This window comes from Microcaecilia unicolor, chromosome 2 (assembly GCF_901765095.1).
Source record: "Microcaecilia unicolor chromosome 2, aMicUni1.1, whole genome shotgun sequence".
NCBI classification, from domain to species: domain Eukaryota; kingdom Metazoa; phylum Chordata; class Amphibia; order Gymnophiona; family Siphonopidae; genus Microcaecilia; species Microcaecilia unicolor.
The window spans coordinates 428262734-428286344 of record NC_044032.1 but is presented as its reverse complement, the minus strand read 5'-3'; the positions used below and the strand labels follow the sequence as shown (position 1 = coordinate 428286344).

Sequence of the window (23611 nt, the reverse complement as noted above, 5' to 3'; positions counted from 1 at the left end):
GTATTTCTCTGTTGATCACCCTCCCCTCACCTATCCACACCTATCCTGTTAGAATATCAATGATATGCTTTGATGTCCCCATGCATACATCCTACCCACCCCCATCATCCCACCCTGTCAGGCTGTCATAGTAATGCTTGAATGTTTTCACTTATATACACTGTCAGCTAGCACATTTGCTTATTTCCGATCTGACGAAGAAGGGCAACCTTCAAAAGCTAATCAAGAAATGTATTAAGTTATGTCCAATAAAAAAGGTATCATCTTATTTTCTTTTCCATGTTTTATTTTGTTTGATTTCTATTGATAACCTTAAGAGTGGACTGACACGGCTACTACACTCCTCTACTTAAGAATAAAATGGAAAACTATGAGAATCATATGCGAAGATATAAAAGATTCATAAACTTTCCAAAACTTAAAATGATTAAGCCTTTGGAAATGATATATCATTATTTCAAAGAAGTCTTGGAGATACCAAAAGTAAACCTTCCACCTCTTACTCAAGTTTATTATGTGCCATCTAGAATACAAAATCAAATACAGCAATAACAGGACTCTTCGAATGTTACAGATCTTCTAGAAACATCTGATTCGGAACAAGCAACTGCTGCAACTTTGGTAGCTACAGTTGCTTTGTTGCCAGACAAACAATGGCTGTTTAAAATGTTCTTTAAACATAAAGATAAAATGTATTTGGGACTTAAGATATCGCTATTTCCAGATGTTTCAAAAGAAACACAAAGAAAATGCAAACAATTTTTGATACTGAAGCCAGAAGTACTGAGACTAGGAGCCACTTTTTATCTTCGTTTTCCTTGTAAATGCATAATATGTTATAATTCTCTTAAATATGTTTTCACAGACCCAACACAATTAACATCATTTGTAACATCTAAAAGACTTGGAGTGAAATAGAATTAACCTTGTTAGAATGTCTCCTAGATGCTACATTTCCTTAATTTTTTTTTTTTTTACTCCTCCTATAACTTGGATGTTTCTTTTTAAAGTGGACTTGAGTGTAGATTTATATGGTTTGTTCTACTAATTATGTCTTTTAATATATGTTAAAACACTTTCCAATCAAGTGTAACTCCTTGATATAATTGTAAATTCTATAAAAAAAAGAAAAGAAAAAGGCTCACTTCCTGTACATAAATGCCTTTTAGATATTTAAATGTCTCTATTATGTCTCCTCTCTCTCTCTCTCCTCTCTTCCAGCGTATACATGTTGAGGTTCATAAGCCTGTCCCAATATTTTTATTTGTTCAAGACCGCTTACTAATTTTGTAGCCACCCTCTGGACTGACTCCATCCTGTTTATATCTTTTCAGAGGTGCAGTCTCCAGAACTGCACTCAGTACTCTAAGTGGGGCCTCACCAGAGACTTATACAATGGCACTATCACTTCTTTCTTCCTGCTGGTCATTCCTCTTTTTATGCACCAAAGCATCCTTCTGGCTTTGACTGTCACTTTTTCTACCTGTTTGGAAGCTTTAAGGTCATCAGACACAATCACCCCCAAGTCCCACTCTTCCTTCATACACTGCAGCACTTCATCCCCTATACTGTACTGTTCTCTCAGATTCTTGCGACCCAAGTGCATGACCCTGCATTTTTTGGGATTAAATCTTAGTTGCCAAATATCGGTCCATTCATCCAGCTTTGCTAGGTCCTTCCTCATGTCATTCACACCCTCCAGGGTGTCCACCATGTTGCAGAGTTTGGTATATTCCGCAAAGAGACAAATGTTACCATACAGCCCTTCTGCAATATCGCTCACAAAGATGTTAAAAAGAGCCATCCCAAGGACCGACCGATCCCTGTGGTACTCCACTGACAATATCCTTTTCTTCAAAGAAAGCCCCATTTACCACTACCCTCTCTCTCCTTCCATTCAACCAATTTTTAACCCAATCAGTTACTCTAGGTCCCATATCAAGGTCACTCAATTTATTTATCGGTCGTCTGTGTGGAACCATGTCAAAAGCTTTGCTGAAATAGGGGAGGGAAGGGGAAACTGAAGAAAAAGGGGAAAATGCACATAGATGGAGAAGAAGGGAAGAGAGAAGAAGAAGATGCACATGGATGGAGGGGAATAGAAGGAAAGAAAAGGAAGAGATGCACATCATTGACAGAGAGGAGAGGAAAGGAAGAGAGAGGAAGAAGATTAACATAAATGGAAGGAAAGAGAGGGATGATATGCACATGGATGGAGAGGAAGGGAAGTGAAGAGATGGGGAAGCTGCACATGGATGGATCCACTTTATATCTCCTCCAATCAAGTTTGCAGAGGACCTGGCTTTTACTTGTGCACTGCTGTGGATCCTCTGCTGCCTCAGACATGGGGCTCCAACTTGCCCTGCTTTGCCTGAGATCCACTGGTGCCTCCATCTGCCCTGAATCCTGTACCTGCCCTGGCCGTGTTTTTACCTTTGTGATTTTTTTCTTAATATTAAAGTTGGATAGAAAGTATTCTCTGGTTATGACATCGCTAAAAAGTTGGATCCAGAGGAAACCCCCAGTACCAACTTTAACATTAAAAGAAAACAAACCCTGAAGCTCCTGGGCAAAGTAAGCCCTGCTGAAGCAGAGCAGGGTGGGGAAGTGGCCAGAGTAGCCACTGCTTCCAGGGTGGACTGAGGCAGCAGAGAATACAGGGAAGCCACAAGATCCAGCCAAGGCAGTAGAGGATCAAGATCAGACCAAAGCAGCAGAGGATCTGGAACAGAACAGGAGAAGTTGGAGCCTCACATCTAAGGCAGCAGAAGATCTGGGGCAGCACATAAGTAATAGCTGGATCCTTCACAGACCCCATTGTAGAAGGAATAGAGCAGATCTGGAGAATCTGACTTTTAACCAGTCCTGATGGATGGAGATGCACATGGATAGAGGGAAACGGAACGAAAGAGAGAGGGATGAGATGCCACACATGGATTGATGAGAGGGGAATGGAAGATAGAGGGAGGATATACTGAAGGGAACAGATGGAAAACTCGAATTGAGAAACAGACAGAAAAATGGAAGAAAGTTGAATGTGAAAGATTAGTGCTCATAAAGATGGATGAAGAGCAGGAAGTGAAGAAGAAAGGAGGAGAGAAAAGAAATAGCAAATGGATAGGAAGCCCTGGTAACTGAGTTAAGAGCACATATAGAGAGAAGCAGAACCAGAGACTGGAACCGGCATGATCAAAAAAACAAAATCATCAGACAACAAAGGTAGAAAAATTATTTTATTTTCATTTCAGTGTTTGGAATATGTCCAATCTGAGAATTTACATCTGCTGTCTTTATTATGTACTGTACAGAAGGAAACACGTTTCTGTTTTCCTAGTATTGTGCTGCATGCACTGTTCCCTCTAAGCTAAGCAGGCGTCCTCCAACTGCATTGCTGCCAGTGGGAGGTGGTGTGTCAATATTGTGTTTTCAATCACTAAGGACATGCTCATGCAGAGTTTGCCTGTCCCTCATTATTGAAAATGTGATACTGAAACAGCACCACTCACTGGCAGGAATCTAAGTGGAGGACTACCACTCAGCTTAGAGGGAACATTAGCTGTATACAGACCCTGGCTGCTTGGGATCTGAGGTTAACGTTTGCCTGTATTTGAAGAGGGACTATCTCTGTTCTGCATATATGACTGCAAGGTCAAGTGTCTGAGTAGGGATCTGTAGTAATTCAATTGTTCAGTTTCCCAATTGGTGTATGTTCTAGGGCACATTGCAATATTCACTGTGCTATGTTTTCCTAGGTATATTCTTGTGTGAGTTTTGGAAATTGGTGCTGTTATGAAATGGTAGATTTGTTCTATAAGTCCTGAGTGGCTTTTGTAGGGTTTTGTATTACTTTAGAAGATACCTGGTGCTGGAGAGGGTTTATGTTGCTGTTATTGAGATGACACCAAAATCAGACATTTATTTTGTATTGTGAGTTTCCTGCCCCGAAGAGGTCACTAGACCACCAGGGCAGTAGTAAGGTAAGGGGAGGGGATGACGGGGAGGGGGAGTGACGGGGTGTGTGACAGGGGGAGGGGAAATGTGATGGGGAGGGGCAGGGCAAGGGCATGAAATGGGCGGGGTGTGAAAGGGGTGGGGCAGTACATGAAAGGGGGTGGGACATGTGTCCTCTGTTTTGGGGGACAAAATATGGTAACCCTACTCTTAAAGAGCTTTGAGCCTGCAGTATGTGATCATATATTTTACATATAAATTATGTTGAACCTATCTAGTATGCAATGGTAAACTGTCCTGCTAGGAAGGATTAGGTATTCCAGGCTATAGTGGTGAGAGACAAGGCACTTGGACTCTGCACCTGAAAGATATCTGGGTTTGCAGGCCAGCAGCACTGAAATTGTTTCTTGTCCATGAGCCCTTGCTCCTTTAAGGGGGTAGATATGGGAGGTTGGGGGAGAAGAGGGGTTTTGTGTGCTCCCATTGTTTAGTGAAGTCAGTGTCCAGCACAGGCTATGTGATGAACAGTAGACCTGGATACTTAGCAGCTGATGTAAATCACAAGTAATTCAAAGAGTTGGGCCTGAAGCCCCAGTGACTGGTAAAAGCCTGGAGCTCCAGTAATTGGTGCAGCAACAAGGTGAGGGTGGGGAGGGTCTAAGGAGGAGAGAGAGGAAGTGGGTGCGTGGCTGGAAGAGTCAAGAAGGTAGAGAGAGTGAGAGTGGGGGAGGGGAGGCAGTGAGGTCCCCACCAAAGACTTTTTTTTGGCCACAATCTCTCCCTTCTGGTATGTATCACCTAATACTTACCAATCTCATTCTCCCACAGGTAGGATGAGCAGGGGACAAAGAGAAGACATATGGGAACTAAAGGTCAATTAAAAAAATCACAATAAGGTGAGACCTTTTTATTGGACTAACTTAGTCAAGAAAAATATTAGGATAGTCCAGTAATACCAGTATATTTATTGATCTTAGTCTTCATGTGGACTAACAACACAGCAGCCACACTACTTTACCAGCAAAAACTGTGATTGTGGGGCCCACATGCAAGAGCTGGCAGTTATCAAACATTTGTTGCAAGAAACCCTGATCTGGAAGAAACCTCTGTAGTGCAGGGCAATATAGTGAGATCTGCTTCCCATACATTGTGGATGGCAAGAATTCCATCCCATCTCATCCTGATCCTATAGCCCTATAAAGATCCATTGTTATTAATGCCCCACAGAAAGAACAAACATGGAATCAGCCAGGGAATGACAACAACCCAAGCAAACCCTTATGAGAGCCCTGGGTTGCTGACTTTGTTCATGTGGCCAGATACACATCTGGACAAGGTTTCCTTTCAGCAGCGGTTATTTGCATGTAAAATACTGGTGAATGTTTTTTTTTGCATAGTTACAATTAGCATATGAAGCATCAGAGAAAAACACCAGATCAATTCAGCAGTTCTTCTACATGTATGCATACCCACCTGCATGTGCTGAAGCGTGTACGAAATATTCTTCACACAAAGTCGCACAGTCTTTTCTAGGCTTCTAAATATTTTTTCTTCCTTGTTAAATATTTGGTCTTTTATCTAAAATACATATTAAAATAAACTGTAAGAAATAGGACAGCTGCTAAGAGAGAGCCTCCCTATTGTGAAAATTGGCGCTACTTTTCTCCCAAAGGAGGAATATCATTTTCTAATGCTGTTGTTTCTCTCCTGCTATTCTCTTTCAGGGTAATTATACTTCTGCATATCCAGTAGGATCCTAAATAAAACTGACAAAAATTGTGCTAATTTGTTCACTGCTAATGTGTTCTCAGGAGTTTTATTTTGAGAGGCAGTTAACACCTACTCCAGTATTTATCTCTTCAAAAATGGCACGGGCTAGCACTGTATACTCGCTGTTCACAGCAATGAATCCTTACTCTCACAAAGGTACGGTACCCAGATGCCTCCAGGTCCTCAGTGATGGGCTGAGCTGGCCCTGGTTTTCCATCATTATATCTATACAGTTTTTCAATACCAGTTCAAGAATGTAAATCCATAGAGAGAAGAGACAAAAATCAGAAGTGGTGCAGCCCATCCTCTATAACCTGGAGCCATTGGGGAACCCTACTGCAAGCAGTGATCAAATCGTACAAGGGGTAATTGTATAACGGAGTGCCTAGAATTAAGGGGGCCCTTTTACTACGCCGCGGTAAGGCTAACGTACGGGTAGTACGTGCCAAATCGACCCTTCTGCAGGGGAAGCGCAGGCGCCCTGCGGTAGATTCGAAGCAAGTGCGCATAGTTTCCCATGGGGGGCATTCCTGGTGGTAATAGGCAGAACGGCCACATTGCCACATGCTGTCTGATTACCACAGGAGTAGCGCATGAGCTCATACCGCCACGTAACGCCATGTGGGGTTAAGGGCTCAGGCAGGGCTACTTTTAATATTAGCGCACAGCAATGTACTGCCCCATTAAAAAAAGGCCTTCTTCCCTTTTGCGGTAAAAAAATGGCCAGCATGTGCTTATTTTAAACGCTCACACTAGCGCAGGCCATTTTATACCATGGCTTAGTAAAAGGGCCCCTAAGTGTCTGGAAGTCATGCAGTAGGTGCCTACCTTCCTGTGTAGCACATTAGTATAAATGGGTATATATTAGCGTAATTAGGTACAGTGGTGGAAATAAGTATTTGATCCCTTGCTGATTTTGTAAGTTTGCCCACTGACAAAGACATGAGCAGCCCATAATTGAAGGGTAGGTTATTGGTAACAGTGAGAGATAGCACATCACAAATTAAATCCGGAAAATCACATTGTGGAAAGTATATGAATTTATTTGCATTCTGCAGAGGGAAATAAGTATTTGATCCCTCTGGCAAACAAGACCTAATACTTGGTGGCAAAACCCTTGTTGGCAAGCACAGCGGTCAGACGTCTTCTGTAGTTGATGATGAGGTTTGCACACATGTCAGGAGGAATTTTGGTCCACTCCTCTTTGCAGATCATCTCTAAATCATTAAGAGTTCTGAGCTGTCGCTTGGCAACTCGCAGCTTCAGCTCCCTCCATAAGTTTTCAATGGGATTAAGGTCTGGTGACTGGCTAGGCCACTCCATGACCCTAATGTGCTTCTTCCTGAGCCACTCCTTTGTTGCCTTGGCTGTATGTTTTGGGTCATTGTCGTGCTGGAAGACCCAGCCACGACCCATTTTTAAGGCCCTGGCGGAGGGAAGGAGGTTGTCACTCAGAATTGTACGGTACATGGCCCCATCCATTCTCCCATTGATGCGGTGAAGTAGTCCTGTGCCCTTAGCAGAGAAACACCCCCAAAACATAACATTTCCACCTCCATGCTTGACAGTGGGGACGGTGTTCTTTGGGTCATAGGCAGCATTTCTCTTCCTCCAAACACGGCGAGTTGAGTTCATGCCAAAGAGCTCAATTTTTGTCTCATCTGACCACAGCACCTTCTCCCAATCACTCTCGGCATCATCCAGGTGTTCACTGGCAAACTTCAGACGGGCCGTCACATGTGCCTTCCGGAGCAGGGGGACCTTGCGGGCACTGCAGGATTGCAATCCGTTATGTCGTAATGTGTTACCAATGGTTTTCGTGGTGACAGTGGTCCCAGCTGCCTTGAGATCATTGACAAGTTCCCCCCTTGTAGTTGTAGGCTGATTTCTAACCTTCCTCATGATCAAGGATACCCCACGAGGTGAGATTTTGCGTGGAGCCCCAGATCTTTGTCGATTGACAGTCATTTTGTACTTCTTCCATTTTCTTACTATGGCACCAACAGTTGTCTCCTTCTCGCCCAGCGTCTTACTGATGGTTTTGTAGCCCATTCCAGCCTTGTGCAGGTGTATGATCTTGTCCCTGACATCCTTAGACAGCTCCTTGCTCTTGGCCATTTTGTAGAGGTTAGAGTCTGACTGATTCACTGAGTCTGTGGACAGGTGTCTTTCATACAGGTGACCATTGCCGACAGCTGTCTGTCATGCAGGTAACGAGTTGATTTGGAGCATCTACCTGGTCTGTAGGGGCCAGATCTCTTACTGGTTGGTGGGGGATCAAATACTTATTTCCCTCTGCAGAATGCAAATAAATTCATATACTTTCCACAATGTGATTTTCCGGATTTAATTTGTGATGTGCTATCTCTCACTGTTACCAATAACCTACCCTTCAATTATGGGCTGCTCATGTCTTTGTCAGTGGGCAAACTTACAAAATCAGCAAGGGATCAAATACTTATTTCCACCACTGTATATATTAATGTAACTAGATATATATTGGTGTAATTAGGTATATATTAGTATAAATGAATATATATTAAAGTAACTGGATATATATTAGTGTAATTAGGTATATATTACTGTAACTGGGTATATATTAATGTAATTAAGTATATATTAGTGTAATTAGATATCTATTAACGTAACTAGGTATGTATTGAGGTAATTAGGTATATACTAATGTGACTGGATATATATTGGTGTAATTAGCTATACATTAGAGTAATTAGGTATATATTAGTGTAATGAGACATAAATTAGCATAACTGAGTATTTACTGGTGTAACTGGGTACATTTAGGCGCGAGCACTTACACCAACCACAGAAGTGTGAGTGCCTAAGTGCAGCAGGATCATGTGCAACTGCATGTTATGTGCGTAAGTTGAAGCCCCGCCTCTGTCACACCCATACTCCACCCCTGTGTACACCCCCTTGTAAATACATGTTATGTAAGTTAATGAGTATTTTCAGAATAGCGCTAAGTGGCATGCTGGCCTTACAGGCCAGATTCTATATAAGACACCAAAAAAATCCATTAGGTCAGGGGTGTAGCCAGACTTCGGCGGGAGGGGGGTCTAGAGCCCGAGGTGAGGGGCATATTTTAGCCCCCCACCGGCACCGCCGACCGCCCCCGCCACTTTTGACCCTCCCCCCAGCACCCCTCCCCTTTTGACCCCCTTCCTGCCGCCGCCAACCCTCCCCTGCCACCGCCACCATCAGGTACCTGTGCTGGTGGGGGTGCCCAACCCCCGCCAGCTGAAGTCCTCTTCAGCGATGGTCTCTGGGCCAGCGCGTTGCTGCAGCTGATCTGGATGGAAGGATTCTGTTTCTGTGTGAGAAGGGTGGGGATAAAAATTTGCCAGGACGACTTACACAGAATCAGAATCTTTCCATCCAGATCAGCTGAGATGCAGCAATGCGCCGGCCTGGAGACCGGCGCTGAAGAGGACTTCGGCTGGCGGGGGTTGCGGACCCCTGCCAGCACAGGTACCTGACGGCGGCGGCGGGGGATGGTGGCGGCGGGAAGGGGGATCAAAAGGGTAGGCAGCAGTGGGGGGGGCAGGGCCAAATCTGGGGGGGGGGGTCTCATGCCCCCATGGCCCCATGTAGCTACGCCCCTGCATTAGGTAAACATTCCGGCTAAGTGTATTCTATAAGCAGCACCTAGATTTAGGAGCAGTATATAGAATATAAGTAGTTGATATCCCAGCACCTAAAACAATGCGCTCCATTTACACCAATGAAAATGTGGCGTAAATCCCAGCAAATTTATTTACGCGCACTGGGGCATATTCTGTAACTATGCATGTAAATTTAGGAATGCCCATGAAACACCCATTTCCCCACCCATGACATGCCCCTATTGAACTATGCTCCTAAACAAAAAGTCTATCCCTTAAAAAATCCCACAGCAAGGGATCCAAGGGCATATGCCAGAAGCGTGAACCAAACAATAAATAATATGATATAAAGTTTATAATTTATAATTTGTGAATGGGTACACAGCGAGTTCAGTATAGACTGTATCCACAGCCAAGCTGATTTTTAGTGAGTCTAGCCGCAGAAGCAGCTCACTACCAGGTTCTAAACATCATAATTACTCTCTTCAAAGTGTTTCCCCAATTTTTGTGTGAATACGCCACTACAAACAAAGTGAAAAAATAATGAAAAACAGTTATACACGCTTTTGGCATTTGTCCAAAATGATTATGTAAGGAGAGCAGTCCTCTGAACTAACAACTCGGTTGACTCAGCATTTGAACCTATCCGACTGTAACTAGTAAATAGATGATGTCTGAAATCAAAGCACTGGTGTCCCTGACGAAATTTCTGTAGGACATAATTAACTTCAGGAAATCTTGTCAGAGAATATTGAAAGAACTTTGTACTCAGATAAGTTTGTTCCTGCTTAATCTGATTTTTCCAGTGCATTTACCAAATATATGTACTTGTTACAGCCGGATAGGTTCAAATGCTGAGTCAACCAAGTTGTTAGTTTTGGAAATGGTAGCGGCTATTATGAAGAACAAAATTACAGAGCATATACATAAGTATGGATTAATCAGACAAAGCCAACATGGATTCAGTGAAGGGAAACCTTGCCTCACCAATCTATTACACTTCTTTGAAGGGGTGAACAGACATGTGGATAAAGGTATCTGGATTTCCAAAAGCTATTTGACAAAGTACCTCATGAAAGACTCCAGAGGAAATTGAAAATGATGGGATAGGAGGTAGTGTTTTATTGTGGATTAAAAACTGGTTAAATGGTCAGTATTCTCAACAGAGAAGGGTTGATAGTGGGGTTCCGCAGGGGTCTGTGCTGGGACCCCTGCTTTTTAATATATTTATAAATGATCTAGATATGGGAATAACTAGTGAGGTAATTAAATTTGCTGATGACACAAAGTTATTCAAAGTTGTTAAGTTGCAAGGAGTTTGTGAAAAATTGCAAGAGGACCTTACGAGACTGGGAGACTGGGCATTCAAATGGCTAATGATGTTTAATGTGAGCAAGTGCAAAGTGATGCATGTGGGAAAGAGGAACCCGAACTACAGCTATGTGATGCAAGGTTCCACACTAGGAGTCACTGACCAGGAAAAGGATCTAGGTGTTATTGCTGACAATACGTTGAAACCTGCTCACTGTGCGATGGCGGTGAAGAAAGCAAATAGAATGTTAGGTATTATTAGGAAAGGAATGAAAAACAAAAATGAGAATGTTAAAATGCCTTTGTATCGCTCCATGGTGCGACCGCACCTTGAATACTGTGATAGAGGTCTATAAAATAATGAGTGGAGTGGAACTAGTAGACATGAATTGCTTGTTTAATCTTTCCAAAAATACTAGGACTAGGGGGCATGCAATGAAGCTACAAAGCAGTAAATTTAAAAGAAATCAGAGAAAATATTTCTTCACTCAATGTGTAATTAAACTCTGGTTCATTGCCAGAGAATGTGCAGTTAGCTTAGCGGGGCTTAAAAAAGATTTGGATATTTTCCTAAAAGAAAAGTCCATAAGACATTATTAAGATGGACTTGGGAAAATCCACTGCATATTTCTAGGATAAGCAGCATAAAATGTATTGTACTGTTTTGGGATTTTGCCAGGTACTTGTGACCTGGATTGGCTACTGTTGGAAACAGGACACTGAGCTTGATGGATCTTCAGTCTGTCCCAGTATGTGGCAATGTTTATGTTCTTATGTATCATGCACGTAAGTGTTGGTGCCTAGTTTATAGAATTACCCCCAAATGGTTAACCGGGGAAATTCAATGCAGAAAGTCAGTAGGTCACAGATGTAGCTGGGCAGCCCAGATTTAAAGGTCTGAAGCAGTTTAGGCAATGTGGACACAGACAGGACTCATGTAGCTAAAAGAAGCCCTGAAAGTGTCACACGAAATGATGTGTAATTCACTTTCTTTCAGTTTTGTTTCAATTTAGCACGTGCTAACATGAATAGTGCTGCTAAAACAGACCAAAAAAGTAAGGTTGTGCATTTCCATTTCATTCAGTTTCCTTCAAAGCCATTTGTTGAATACACCCCATTTTGTGCACAGATATGGCTAATGTCCCTGAGTTGATGTGCATAGTTTTGCATATACTTTTACCTGCAGTGTACAGAAGCGTTCACTGGGGTGAACTTTTCATTTAGGTGCATAATTTTGGATGATTGGAAGCATGCACATAAACCAACCACCTACTAATCTCTCTAAACTGATTATATTAGCCATATTATCACATTTTTTTCTTTTTCATTATGTGTTATGTAAATTATTCCACAGACATATCTTCCTTAATTCTTACATAGTATGTTAATTTAGAACAAACCTCTTACTCTGTTCATAACTATATCTTTTGCAATATAATGTAAGCCACATTGAGCCTGCAAATAGGTGGGGAAATGTGGGGTACAAATGTAGCAAATAAATAAATAAATGCTAAATAATGGGTATGCATGTACTTTCCCTTTTAAAATCTGGTCTAACTTATGCACATAAAGAATAATGCTATTTTTAAAACATTCTGTGCATAAAACACAACTTTATGTGCATGAAAAGCCTCTTTTCAAATTAGGTCATGGTTAAAAGGAACATAGTACAAGTAGGTAGGTATTTAAAGTGTAGGCATGTTCAGGGGAGGAGTCTGGGCAGAACATGGGCAGAGTCAAGATTTATAAGTGTATTTTATAAAATATGCACATACTTTACATGCTAACATTTATGCCTGCTATTAAGTGGGTGTAAATACCTGCGGCTTCAATGAAGGCAATAAATAGAAATAAATTTTTTTTAAAACCTTGATACTTAGACTTACAAAGATCCATTAGTAATCTATGGAACTTTGTAAGTCTAAGTGTTTTGAAAATGAGCCCCATAGCATCTCAAAAATTAGAAGGAACATTGGTGCCAACTTCCCTTGCCATTGTTGGCTGTGCAGGGCACCATGAATAAGGGGATACTGCTACAATATCCCCATATCCTTCCATATCATGTGCACTAAGGAAAGAGGGGAGTGGGGGGGGGGGGGGTAATGGTGTTGGGCAGAGATTGAAGGAGAAAGAAGGGGATGTTTGGTAAGAGCAGAGAGTAAGAGGGATGCTGTGCTGGAGTCACCACTACTAAAGGAGGGGGCATTGTGCCAAAGCTGTTACCCCCTCATTAGGTGCCAATTTCCATTTTTGCAGAAGGCGCTAGGGTCAGTGCTAACTCAGTTCCTCAAGCCAACCACTTACTTTAGCAGGTGGGCTAGAACACAGTGGGTTGATATGAATGCATGCCTTTGGGTTCCCAGATTTCCTGCTCAGCATGTGATCTTTGGGACTTTCAGTCTGAAGGCAGGGAGCACCTTATGCAAATGTGGCCCTAGGGGCTGTGGAGCAACTGATTGCTGAGTTTCCAGCATGCATGCATACAGGCGGTGGATCAGCTCATAGGGCATTTCTGGATGTGGAACTGCTATTGTATTCTAGATATGAATGGAGTGTGGGGCTCTGGGAAGGGAGAATAGAAATATGATCCTTGCCAGGAAGGGTGGGGATAAAAATTTGAAATGTGCAATGAATCTCCAGCACAACATCCCTCTTACTCTCTGCTCTTACCAAACTTCCTAATTTTCCAACGAGCACCATTATTCCCCCATTCCTCTCTTTCCTTGGCCCATGTGATGTAGAAGGAATTGGGAATGGCACACCACTATAGCAGCATCCCCTTATTGATGGTGCCTTGATCGACAGAGTTTAGTGGCTAGATAGACTCGAATAAATAGCAGGTCTATCTTTGGCCACTATAACTTAGCCGGTCAGTCGATGAATATCGGCTTAAACATCTATGTGCATAGTGGCCATAAAACCCCCCAGAAATTCAATGCCAGTTGCTGGATATAGCCAGCATTGAATTTACAGGTTCGCCGCCGACCACAGGAGGCAGCCTGGCTAACTCCCATGGTCTGAATATTGGCCCCTTGGTGTCTAGAGCTGCTAATTCCTTTTGTTGTTTGGATTGTTGTCCAAATACTTTGTTGAAGCAGTTTCCTATGGAAGCTCTATTTTGGGCAACAGGTTTTATGAATTCCATTTTACAACTTGGTTACTATTCTACAACACTAGGTAAAATAGTTTTAACTCCGATTCCAAAATCTGCAACCTAAGCATTATCTGAACAATGTTCATATCGTTCTATTGCCAGTATTCCATTGTTTGCAAAAATAGCTGAACCATTGGTGGCTAGACAATTGATAGAGTATTTGGATAAACATGCAATTTTAGAAAATGTTCAACACGGATTCAGAAGCACGTATAGACCGAGACTTTGCTTCTCTCATTGATTACTTCAGTGAAGAAAATTTTAAACAAACGTGTTCAAACTGTGTTGTTACAATTTGATTTACCAGCTGCATTCAACATGGTTGATCATGAAATACTTTTGTACAGAGTGTCTGAATGTGGTATTGGAGGCACAGTGTTTGACTGGGTTAAGACATTTTTAGTTAATCATTCCTACTCAGTGAAAAAAGAAGTTTTACTGACTATTGGTGCCTACTGTGTAGAGTTCCTCAGGGTTCCCTCTTGTTACCTATTCTTTTTAATATTTGTATGTGTTCTTTAAGATCAGTGAAATTGGAATTGAAGGAATACCTGTACTCCTTTGCGGATTATATATTTTAATACTCACGCTATCAGGAGATTCTCTATTATGCAAATCTAAAATCATACCTTGTATTGCAAAGATTGAGGCTTGGGCTTGTTCTAATAAATGAAAGTTGAATGGTACCAAAGCAAAAATTCTTCAGTTGGGAAGTAACTCTCCCACTTTTTTCTCTAAATTCTTTAGAATGGGAATGAGTTAATTCAAACAAGGTATTGGGTTTCTTGGTTGATTCATCTTTATCTTGGGAAGTGCAAGAAAATCATTTGTATTGAAGCAACTTAGTACTGTCCGCGCTTATTTTTATGACCCACAATTTGTGGTCTTGGTTCAAGCTTTGGTCCTGTCCCAACTAGATTATGCTAATTCTCTTTATTCCGGAATCTCAACTAAGATGCTGAAAAAATTACAAATGCTGAAAAACACTGCAGTAAGGTTAATTTTCAAGAAATCAAGATATGAGCATATGACTCTGCTGTTAGCATGTTTGGCATTTAAAATTCAGTATGGTTTAGCTCCGGTAAGCATTTCAGAATTGATTCAATTTTCTTTCAGCAGAAATATCTCTAGGTTATGGTCTAATTTAGCATTGATATTTCCATCCTTCAAGAGAATAAGATATAGAGGATTACTGGAATTAACTTTTTCTTATAAAGCCGTAGAAGTATGCAGCAGTCTTCCTCTTTCAGCTAGATGCCAAGATGTCAACCATCTTACAAATTATTTTGCAAGCTTCTTAAGACTGTGTTATTCCAGAAATTTTTTAATTGAATGATTTGTAATTTTGACTTTTAGATTTATTTTGAAAAGGAAATTCTATATGTAGTTGTTTTTATCACTTGTAAACTGTTCTGGACCCTATTTGGGGATTAGAGTAGATTAACGACCCCCAAATTAATTGCAAGGTGCAGTCACGCCCATTCCATGCCCAGCAACTGAAATATCCTTACCTTAACCTGGCAATTAGTAGGGTTAATAGGTAACACGCTGTGCTGTTCACCCGCATTAAAAGCAGATTAAAACACCTATCATAGCTTAGTAAATAGCCTCAATAGTGATGTCTGAGCTTTACAAATTCTGCAGAAGTACACAGAATGTAATGGTTGTAATCTATTCAGTTTAAGCTCTCAGTTCTGACTTTTGGAGGATAATTCTTTAACAGGGTGCTCCGCTATAAGCACTGGTTATGGTGCCTGTTTTAAACCTATTCTATAATGAAAAAATAGATGCCTACTTTTCTCTATAGAAGAATAGCAGAAATGGCCAAAACCTCATGCTTACACCAGCCCTATAGCTAGTGGCGTACTGAGGGCGGGGCGGTGGGGGCGGTCCGCCCTGGACGCCCTGCAGGAGGGGTTCAGGGAGTAGCTGCTTGGCTGCCAGCTCCACCGGTTCCCTGCACCCTCTGCTGTTACTTCCTGTTCCGGGGCAGAGGGAGCATGGAACCAGCGGCTGCTCCCAGCACCCCAGCAGGTAAGAAAAATGCAACTGGGGGAGGGGGTGGCTTGGAGGTGATGCGCCTGAGGGGACAGTGATGCACCGGGGGGGGGGGGGAAGCTGCATCCGGGGGGGAGATGTCGTGTTACACCTGGGGGGGGGGGGGGGGGGAGTTTGCAGCGGCAATCCACCCCGGGTGACAGCCGACCAAGGAAGGCCACTGCCTATAGCTGTTGTAGATGCTGGCAAACATGCATAAAGCATAAAATTCTGTAATTTATATGTGTACCTGTGCACTCTGCCCACATTTGCCCAAACTCCACCCATGCTCATGCCCACCAGCAAATCATCAGAGCATGGGGGAGGGGGGTACTTTTCTGCTAGTCAGTATTGTGCAAGAAGCCACATATGTGCACAACTAACTAGAATTCCACTATTTATGCACCTTCCTGCCGCTTAAAGCTGGGTAGCTCCTTACAGAATCAGCCCCCTTTGAAATGGACTTCTCGTTAATGACTATCACATACCTGAGGCTCTCCACCTGTCAGAATCTTCAGATGGCTAGTTACCCGCTTTGATTTCTTACTGATGGAATGAATATTCAGTTTGGAAAGTTTGTCTTTGAGAGATTCATCTTCATCATTCCTCCTGTATTTCAGTACTGGAGAATATCACAAAGCAAATTAAGAACATATAATAAGCCATGGACTAACACCCATTGAACCCAGCATCTTGTCTCAGACAGTGACCAGTCCATGTAACAAGTACCCCAAAGATCCCAAAAAGTAGATCAAGTTCTCATAGTTCATTTCAAGTGACAAACAGTACCTCAACTCTGAACAATTCTTTGTAGAGTTCTCCTCCAGGAACTTATCCAAACTTCTTCTGAATCCTGGTATGTGAGTTGTCTGGACTATGTTCTACAGAGCTGATATTCAACCTGTGGTAGCAAGAGGCTTGCAAGCCACTTCCAGCTGTGGACTGACATAACCCCATATATTCAATGCCAGGGCATGCGCAGCTCCCGGCACAGAATATCCAGGTATGTGCACTGACCTTGAAGCCACCCAGATATGGTGTCATAGCCCTACCTATGCCCCAGCTCTCTTGCATCCCCCACCCCTAACCCCATCTTATTTGCATAACCATGCCCATAACCCAACCCTTTTTACATAACCCCACATAAACCTCGCCACTTTTGGTGGTCACTGGAAGTGATATGATAGTCATGCCCCTTTTCCTAGATGGCGGTGACTACTGTACACATTACATTACTTCCTGATTCGATGGAGTCATGTAACAGGAAGTGATGTCAAAAACACCTTACACTACCCTCTACAGTCTAGGAGGACCGTGCACAGCTTAAACATTTTTTCCTCTCTCTGTCAAGAAAGAAAATAGGCAGTTTTTAACCTTCAGACTACCTGTTTCTTTTTTTTTTTTAAATTCTTTTAAAAGGATTCTGTGCTGTTTAAACTACTGCTCTAATGGTTTAAAGCCCTTAAATTGTGTTTATTCAAGCTGGACCGAGACTAGTCTGTCTGCTTTAAAAAAAAACATGACAGAGGGATGAGAGCTCTTTTGTGCTGAATTCCAACCCTTTGAGAGCATGTAGCCCCCCTAACCAATCCCCTGCATCTTAGCAGTCACACACTGTTTCACAGTTATTCTCTCTCAGGAGAGGTCTGACCGGTATTTTAGGCTGCATATCCTTACAGTCTGTCTCAGCACTATCTGGATAATGTTGTTGCATATCCTTACAATCTGTTTCAGTGCTATTCAGAAAATGCTGCTGCATATCCATACAGTTTGTCTCGGTGCTATCCAGATAATGCTGGGACAGTGCATGGGTGAAGCGAGTGTGAAGCTGGCAGTATCCAGTGGTGATATTCTGTCTGCTATCCAAATAACTACCTGGGTAAAGTTAGAACAGAAAAATAGCTGTCCTAATTTTATTACATTAAATTCTTGTAGCCTGCAATGAGTTACTCAGTTCTATGTAGTTAACAATAAGAAGGCTGGGACAATCCAGGAACTACATAAACAATTATCAATAATCCTACTATATAAATGAAGAGTGACTGATGTGCAGCACGTCACACAACGCTTCAGACCAACCCACACCCACCTCTTCCACCCTCCCCTTAAAAACGATCACAACTGCTGAACACACCCACCTCCTGCTCCCACCCATATGCGGCACGTCACACATCGCCGCCCCACCCCTGCCCCGCCGAGGTCACTACCGCTCCCCCCCTGAGGTCGCCGCCGGCCCCCCTCCACTTGGGCCCTCTCCGTTGAACTTCGGCGAGGGCAGGAAGGAAGGCCGAAGGGAGGCGATCTGCCGCTGTCTGCTGTGCTTTCGGAGATGAAGCGCTGTCAGTTCAACGGAGAGGGCCTGGGTGGAGAGAGGCCAGCGGCGAACTCAGGGGGAGAGCAGACCTCGGCAGGGCAGGGGCGGGGCGGCGATGTGTGACGTGCCGCACATGGGTGGGAGCAGGAGGTGGGTGTGTTCAGCAGTTGTGATTGTTTTTAAGGGGTGGGCGGAGGAGGTGGGTGTAGGTCGGTCTGAAGCATTGTGTGACGTGCGCTGTTCTGCGCATGTGCGGCACGTTGGTCACTCTTCATTTATATAGTACGATTGCTCGTTATCACTTTCTACATAGCAAATACTTTTGAAGTAGGTTTTCCAGTTAGTTATCCAGATAGTAGTTTGAATATTGCTGCTAGGCACTTGCTGTTCTACCCAGATATTCATTTCAGTCCCACTCACTGTCCAGACTGCTGCATTGAATATCTGTGAATAATTTAGAGGCTGTGGCTGGCGTTTAAAATAAATGCAGACTGCAGAGTTTAAATACTGACTCATATCTATCCTGTAATTGTATCTAACATACAGCAAGAATAAACAGGGAAAAGTGATGTTATAGGAATTAGCCCCCCCAACACTGGGCATGCAGCATTCATTTTTTTTAAACACCAGCTGCCATGGGCTTAAATATCTGGCTATTCAGCAGACGTGTCTAGATAGTGGCTGCTGCTGAATATCCGGATAGGGCGGCAGGCTGATAGCACTATCTGGATAGCAGCAATATTCAGCTACAATGCAGATGACTTACCTTAAAAAAAACACTTAGAACAGCTTTTTTTTTTTGCATAAAACAGATAAATATTCCTCTAAATAATCAAGACTGGCAGCACATGCTATGAATAAGGTGAACCTCTGTAGCATGCCTTTTCCTTACCCAGGTCCTTTCCTCTTTTCAATTCATTGATGTTAGCATTAATGTCTTTAACAGCTGCATAAGCGTCTTGCAGTGCCTTGCAGTCTGGATGGCCCGTTGGAGTGGAATTCAGCATCTCACATAACAACAGTGGATACTTCGTAATGCGTTGAATTGGTTTGATCATAAGGGATCTTATATCCAATAGGTTTGATTTTCCTCTAGATTACAAAACAAGAATAAAAATACTCAGATTGATAGGTGTGGGAGTTTGACCCAACGATTCTTTCCCGCTCCTTTTCTCTGGGATCATTCACACTACCTGGAGATTTCCTCCCCTCTTTTATATTTCATCTCCACCAACGTACTCAGTTGGTTCACAGCTGTGTCCATCCTGGGAGGAGCATCATGTAGCCTGCATCCCTTTGGATCTTTACAACCATGGACCCAGACTCAGACCTGACCATCTAGGCATCAATCCCATGCAATGACCACAGCTCCCCCCTAGGGGCTCTGAATACTGTCTTGTAACATCCCTAATCATGGCTGATCTGAGGAAAGGAATCCTAACTGAGGAATTAAGAGGTCCTTTTACTAAGGTGCACCGAAAAGTGGCCTGCGCTGGTGTAGACGCATGTATTGGACGCACGCAGGCTCATTTTTCAGCGCACCTGCAAAAAAAGCCTTTCTTTTTTAGCTGAAAATGGACGTGCGGCAAAATAAAAATTGGTGTGTGTCCATTTTGGGCCTGAGACCTTACCGCCACCTAGTGGTAAAGTCTCACACGTTAACCAGGTGGTAATCATCAGCGTGCGTACAATGCTGGTTATTGCCCGGATAGTGCCATGCACCAGAAATTTTTCGGGATGCGTAGTGGGCGCACGTAGAAAATGAAATTATCACCCAGGCCACTCAGTAGCAGGGTGGTAGTTCAAAATTGATGCATGTAGGATGCGCGTACGCTCCTACACAGCTTAGCTCCACTGCTTTTGACTCCTAACCACTGCTCACTTGCCTTGTCCTTTTATCCTCACCTCTTTATTCCCTTACCCTTAATTGTTCTGTCTGTCTGCCTGTCTTATCTAGATTGTAAGGTCTTTGAACGTGGACTGTCTTTTTTTGTATATGGTGTACTGCCCTAACTAGGTATTCTGGAAGTTTGCAGCACTCATCATATAAGCCTCTGGGCCAGCCCTCAAATATGTTTCATAGAATTATTTTCTACCTAAAAACTTTTTGAATGTGATTCTTTTATCTTCTTGCAGGACAGTTTTTTTTTTTTTTTTTACAAACAATAGAAAGGTTTTACATTTATAGATAAGATAGCTCCATAAGTATGTACTTCTCACAGGTTAAAATGTGAATGCCCATTTCGGTTTATTGCATTTTAACATGGAGAATAAGGCATGTCTCATACAAAAAAACAGGGCTATAATTGCTGAAAAACACACATTGAGATGCCAGTTTAAGGGTAACGACTTGGGGCTCAGTTCCAGGGTTGGTCCTGCAAATGAGCTGGAGTGTCCTTTGCACACAGCCCTGCTCTGCCATGAGCCCCACTTCCTCTGCTGCCATGGCCCTAGCATCTAGCATCTTCTTGCTCTTCTCATACAGTTTAATGAGATATTTGAATCATGCGATTCTCTGGAACAGTACTTAGCATGCACAATTCAAACGGTATGCTGTCTAAACCACAGGGGAGGAGGAAGTGCCACTGAGCCTGCAACAAGAAACAGTAAAAATGCTATTGCTAGCTGCCTCCTCCCCTGGGTCACGCTGTAGAAGAGGAAGGTGAAGAAGATAAAGGACTTAGTACTCCCAGACACATGAGAGCTGAAAGGGCAAGGACTCGGTGCTGGGCAGGGGACAGGCCTAGCCCTGCTCCAGGCCTCATAATGATTCTGCACTCGGCCCTTTATCCTCTTACAGGCTGTCCCTGCTCAATTCACCCAAACTTGGAACTTTAAAAAATTGATGGTTCATTTTTCTCTTTTTCTAAAAACAAAGGGAGTAAATTTTATTGGTGGTGGCATTAATTGAAATGCTTCCACCGACATTAAATATATTAAGTGGTGCTGAATAATAGGTAGAATGCAGTAAACACTGCTATTCTATTCATTTAGTCTATGCTTGGCTAAGGGTTTTGGTAGCATGCTCAGAAAACAAGGGACAGGATCTTTCCTTTATAAAAGAAACTATTGTCTTATGTCCTGTAGGGTACTTTTTCCAGAGTGCTGCATTATCTTTTCTTTAGTGTTCCTTTGTCCTCTTGCCCACGTTTGCATATAGCAGGACTGCATCCAGTGGTGTGCTGGAGCCCATTCATACTGGCTTGCGAGAGCCGGTTGTTATATTTTAAGACATTTTGGGAACCAGTTGTTGGGCGAGATCAGCTGGTGCAGGAGCGATCCTCCTACGCTCCTGCCCATGCAGTCTCCAGTCTCCGTACTGAAAAAGTGACTGCTGTAAATTTCAGCAGGAGCCTCGCGAGATTGCCGCGGGAACTCACTGCAGGTATTTCAGTAAGGAGAGTGGTGGCTGCATTGGCAGGAGCATAGGAGGATCGTTTTCTCTCTTTGGAAGTTCTGTGAGCAGTCTGTTAACTAGTCTACAGGTTTCCTTTTGATTTAGAAATAGCTTTATAGCTTCTTTAAAGTATTGTGAAGGATATATTTTCTCCTATTCACAAGCACAGTTTGCACTGTTTGTGTTTTCCACTCGTTCTTGTTCAGAAGTTGCTTTTATTTGCATGACTTTATCATAATTGAAAAGTCGGTAGATTCCTTTCCTGACAAACAGTTGCCTGCATATATATGTTTCATCCAGTATTTCAGAACTTGCAAAGTATTTCAATGAAAAAAACTGTAAACCTACGCAACACGCTACCTCAGGACACCACTGACTTTGAAAACTTCCTTAATGAGCTGGACCCAATCACTGGAGAATACCCAGCTGATCGGACCTGGTCAAACTTCGCCCCCCTTACCATCAAAACAGTCACCCAGGCGATCAGCAGGTTCTCCAACACGCACTGTAAACTAGATATCTGTCCCAGCTACCTAATGAAATCCACCCCTAACCGCTTCATACGAGATCTCACATCCCGCCTAAATTACATGCTTCAGCAAGGTCTCTTCCCCAAGGAAAATGGCAATATTCTACTCACCCCGATACCAAAAGATACCAAGAAAAAAATGAATGAAATCACTAACTACCGTCCAGTAGCATCGATCCCGCTGACAGTCAAACTGATGGAAAGTATGGTAACCAAACAACTTACAGATTACATAAACAAATAATACTACACGAATCAGAGTCAGGGTTCCACCCCCTCCACAGTACTGAAACAGTACTAATCACTCTCCTAGCCAAATTCAAACAGGAAATAGCAATAGGCAAAAACATCCTTCTCCTCCAATTCGATATGTCTAGTGCATTCGACATGGTAAACCATAACATATTAATAAGACTATTAGATAAATTTGGGATTGGTGGAAACATACTCAGCTGGATCAAGGGCTTCCTAATCACAAGAACATACCAAGTAAAATCAAACTCAAGCATATTACCACTGTGGAAAGCAGACTGTGGAGTACCGCAAGGATCACCGATATCACCGATACTCTTCAACCTAATGATGACCCCACTAGCCAAGTCCTTATCCAACCAAGGCCTTAACCCTTCCATATATGTAGACAATGTCATAATACACATTCCGTACAATACCAATCTGACAGAAATCACCAACGAAATCAAGCTCAGCTTGAACATCATGGACTCATGGGCAAATGCATTTTAACTAAAATTCAATAAAGAAAAAACTCATTGTCTCATCCTCTCATCCCAACACAGCGCAGACAACCCCATAAGCATCAACACCCCAGACTACACCCTTCCTATATCAGATAGCCTGAAAATCCTCGGAGTTACAATAGACCGCAACTTAACGCTAGAGAGCCAAGCGGCATCCACAACAAAGAAAATGTTCCACTCAATGTGGAAACTCAAATGCTTGAAACAATTCTTCCTGAGGGATACATTCTGGAACCTGATACAATCAATGGTGCTAAGCCATGTAGACTACTGCAATGGAATTTATGCAGGATGCAAAGAACAAACATTAAAGAAACTCCAGACCGCTCAAAACATGGCAGCTAGGCTTATATTCAGAAAATCGTGATTTGAAAGCGCAAAACCCCTCCGTGAAAAACTACACTGGCTCCCAATCAAAGAACACATTGCCTTCAAAATCTGCACCCTGGTCCACAAAATTATTTATGGTGAAGCCCCGGGATACATGACAGACTTGATCGACTTACCAACTAGAAACACATCAGAATCAACACGATCATATCTAAATCTGCACTACCCAAGCTGCACAGGACTTAAATACAAATCAACTTACGCATCCAGCTTTTCCTACATAAGCACACAACTGTGGAACGCACTACCAAAAGCCTTGAAAATGACGCATGACCACCTAAACTTCTGGAAATCACTAAAAACAAGCCTGTTCAAAAAGGCATACCCCACTGACCCAACGTAAATGCCTGACCCCTGCAACACACCAAAACTAAAGT

The 23611-nt window shown here is 42.7% G+C and overlaps 1 protein-coding gene across 2 annotated transcripts in view; it reads right to left on the bottom strand.

The window, feature by feature from the left end:
* Positions 1–23611, bottom strand: part of ARHGEF38 (Rho guanine nucleotide exchange factor 38) — a 140654-nt gene that overhangs the window by 18752 nt on the left and 98291 nt on the right. For both annotated transcript variants that reach the window (XM_030192515.1, XM_030192514.1), the window contains exons 6-8: positions 19053–19252; positions 16335–16468; positions 5425–5529 (exon numbers count right to left, since the gene is read on the bottom strand). In XM_030192515.1, coding sequence (XP_030048375.1) covers positions 5425–5529; positions 16335–16468; positions 19053–19252 — 439 coding nt within the window. The remainder of the gene's footprint in view (positions 1–5424; positions 5530–16334; positions 16469–19052; positions 19253–23611) is intronic.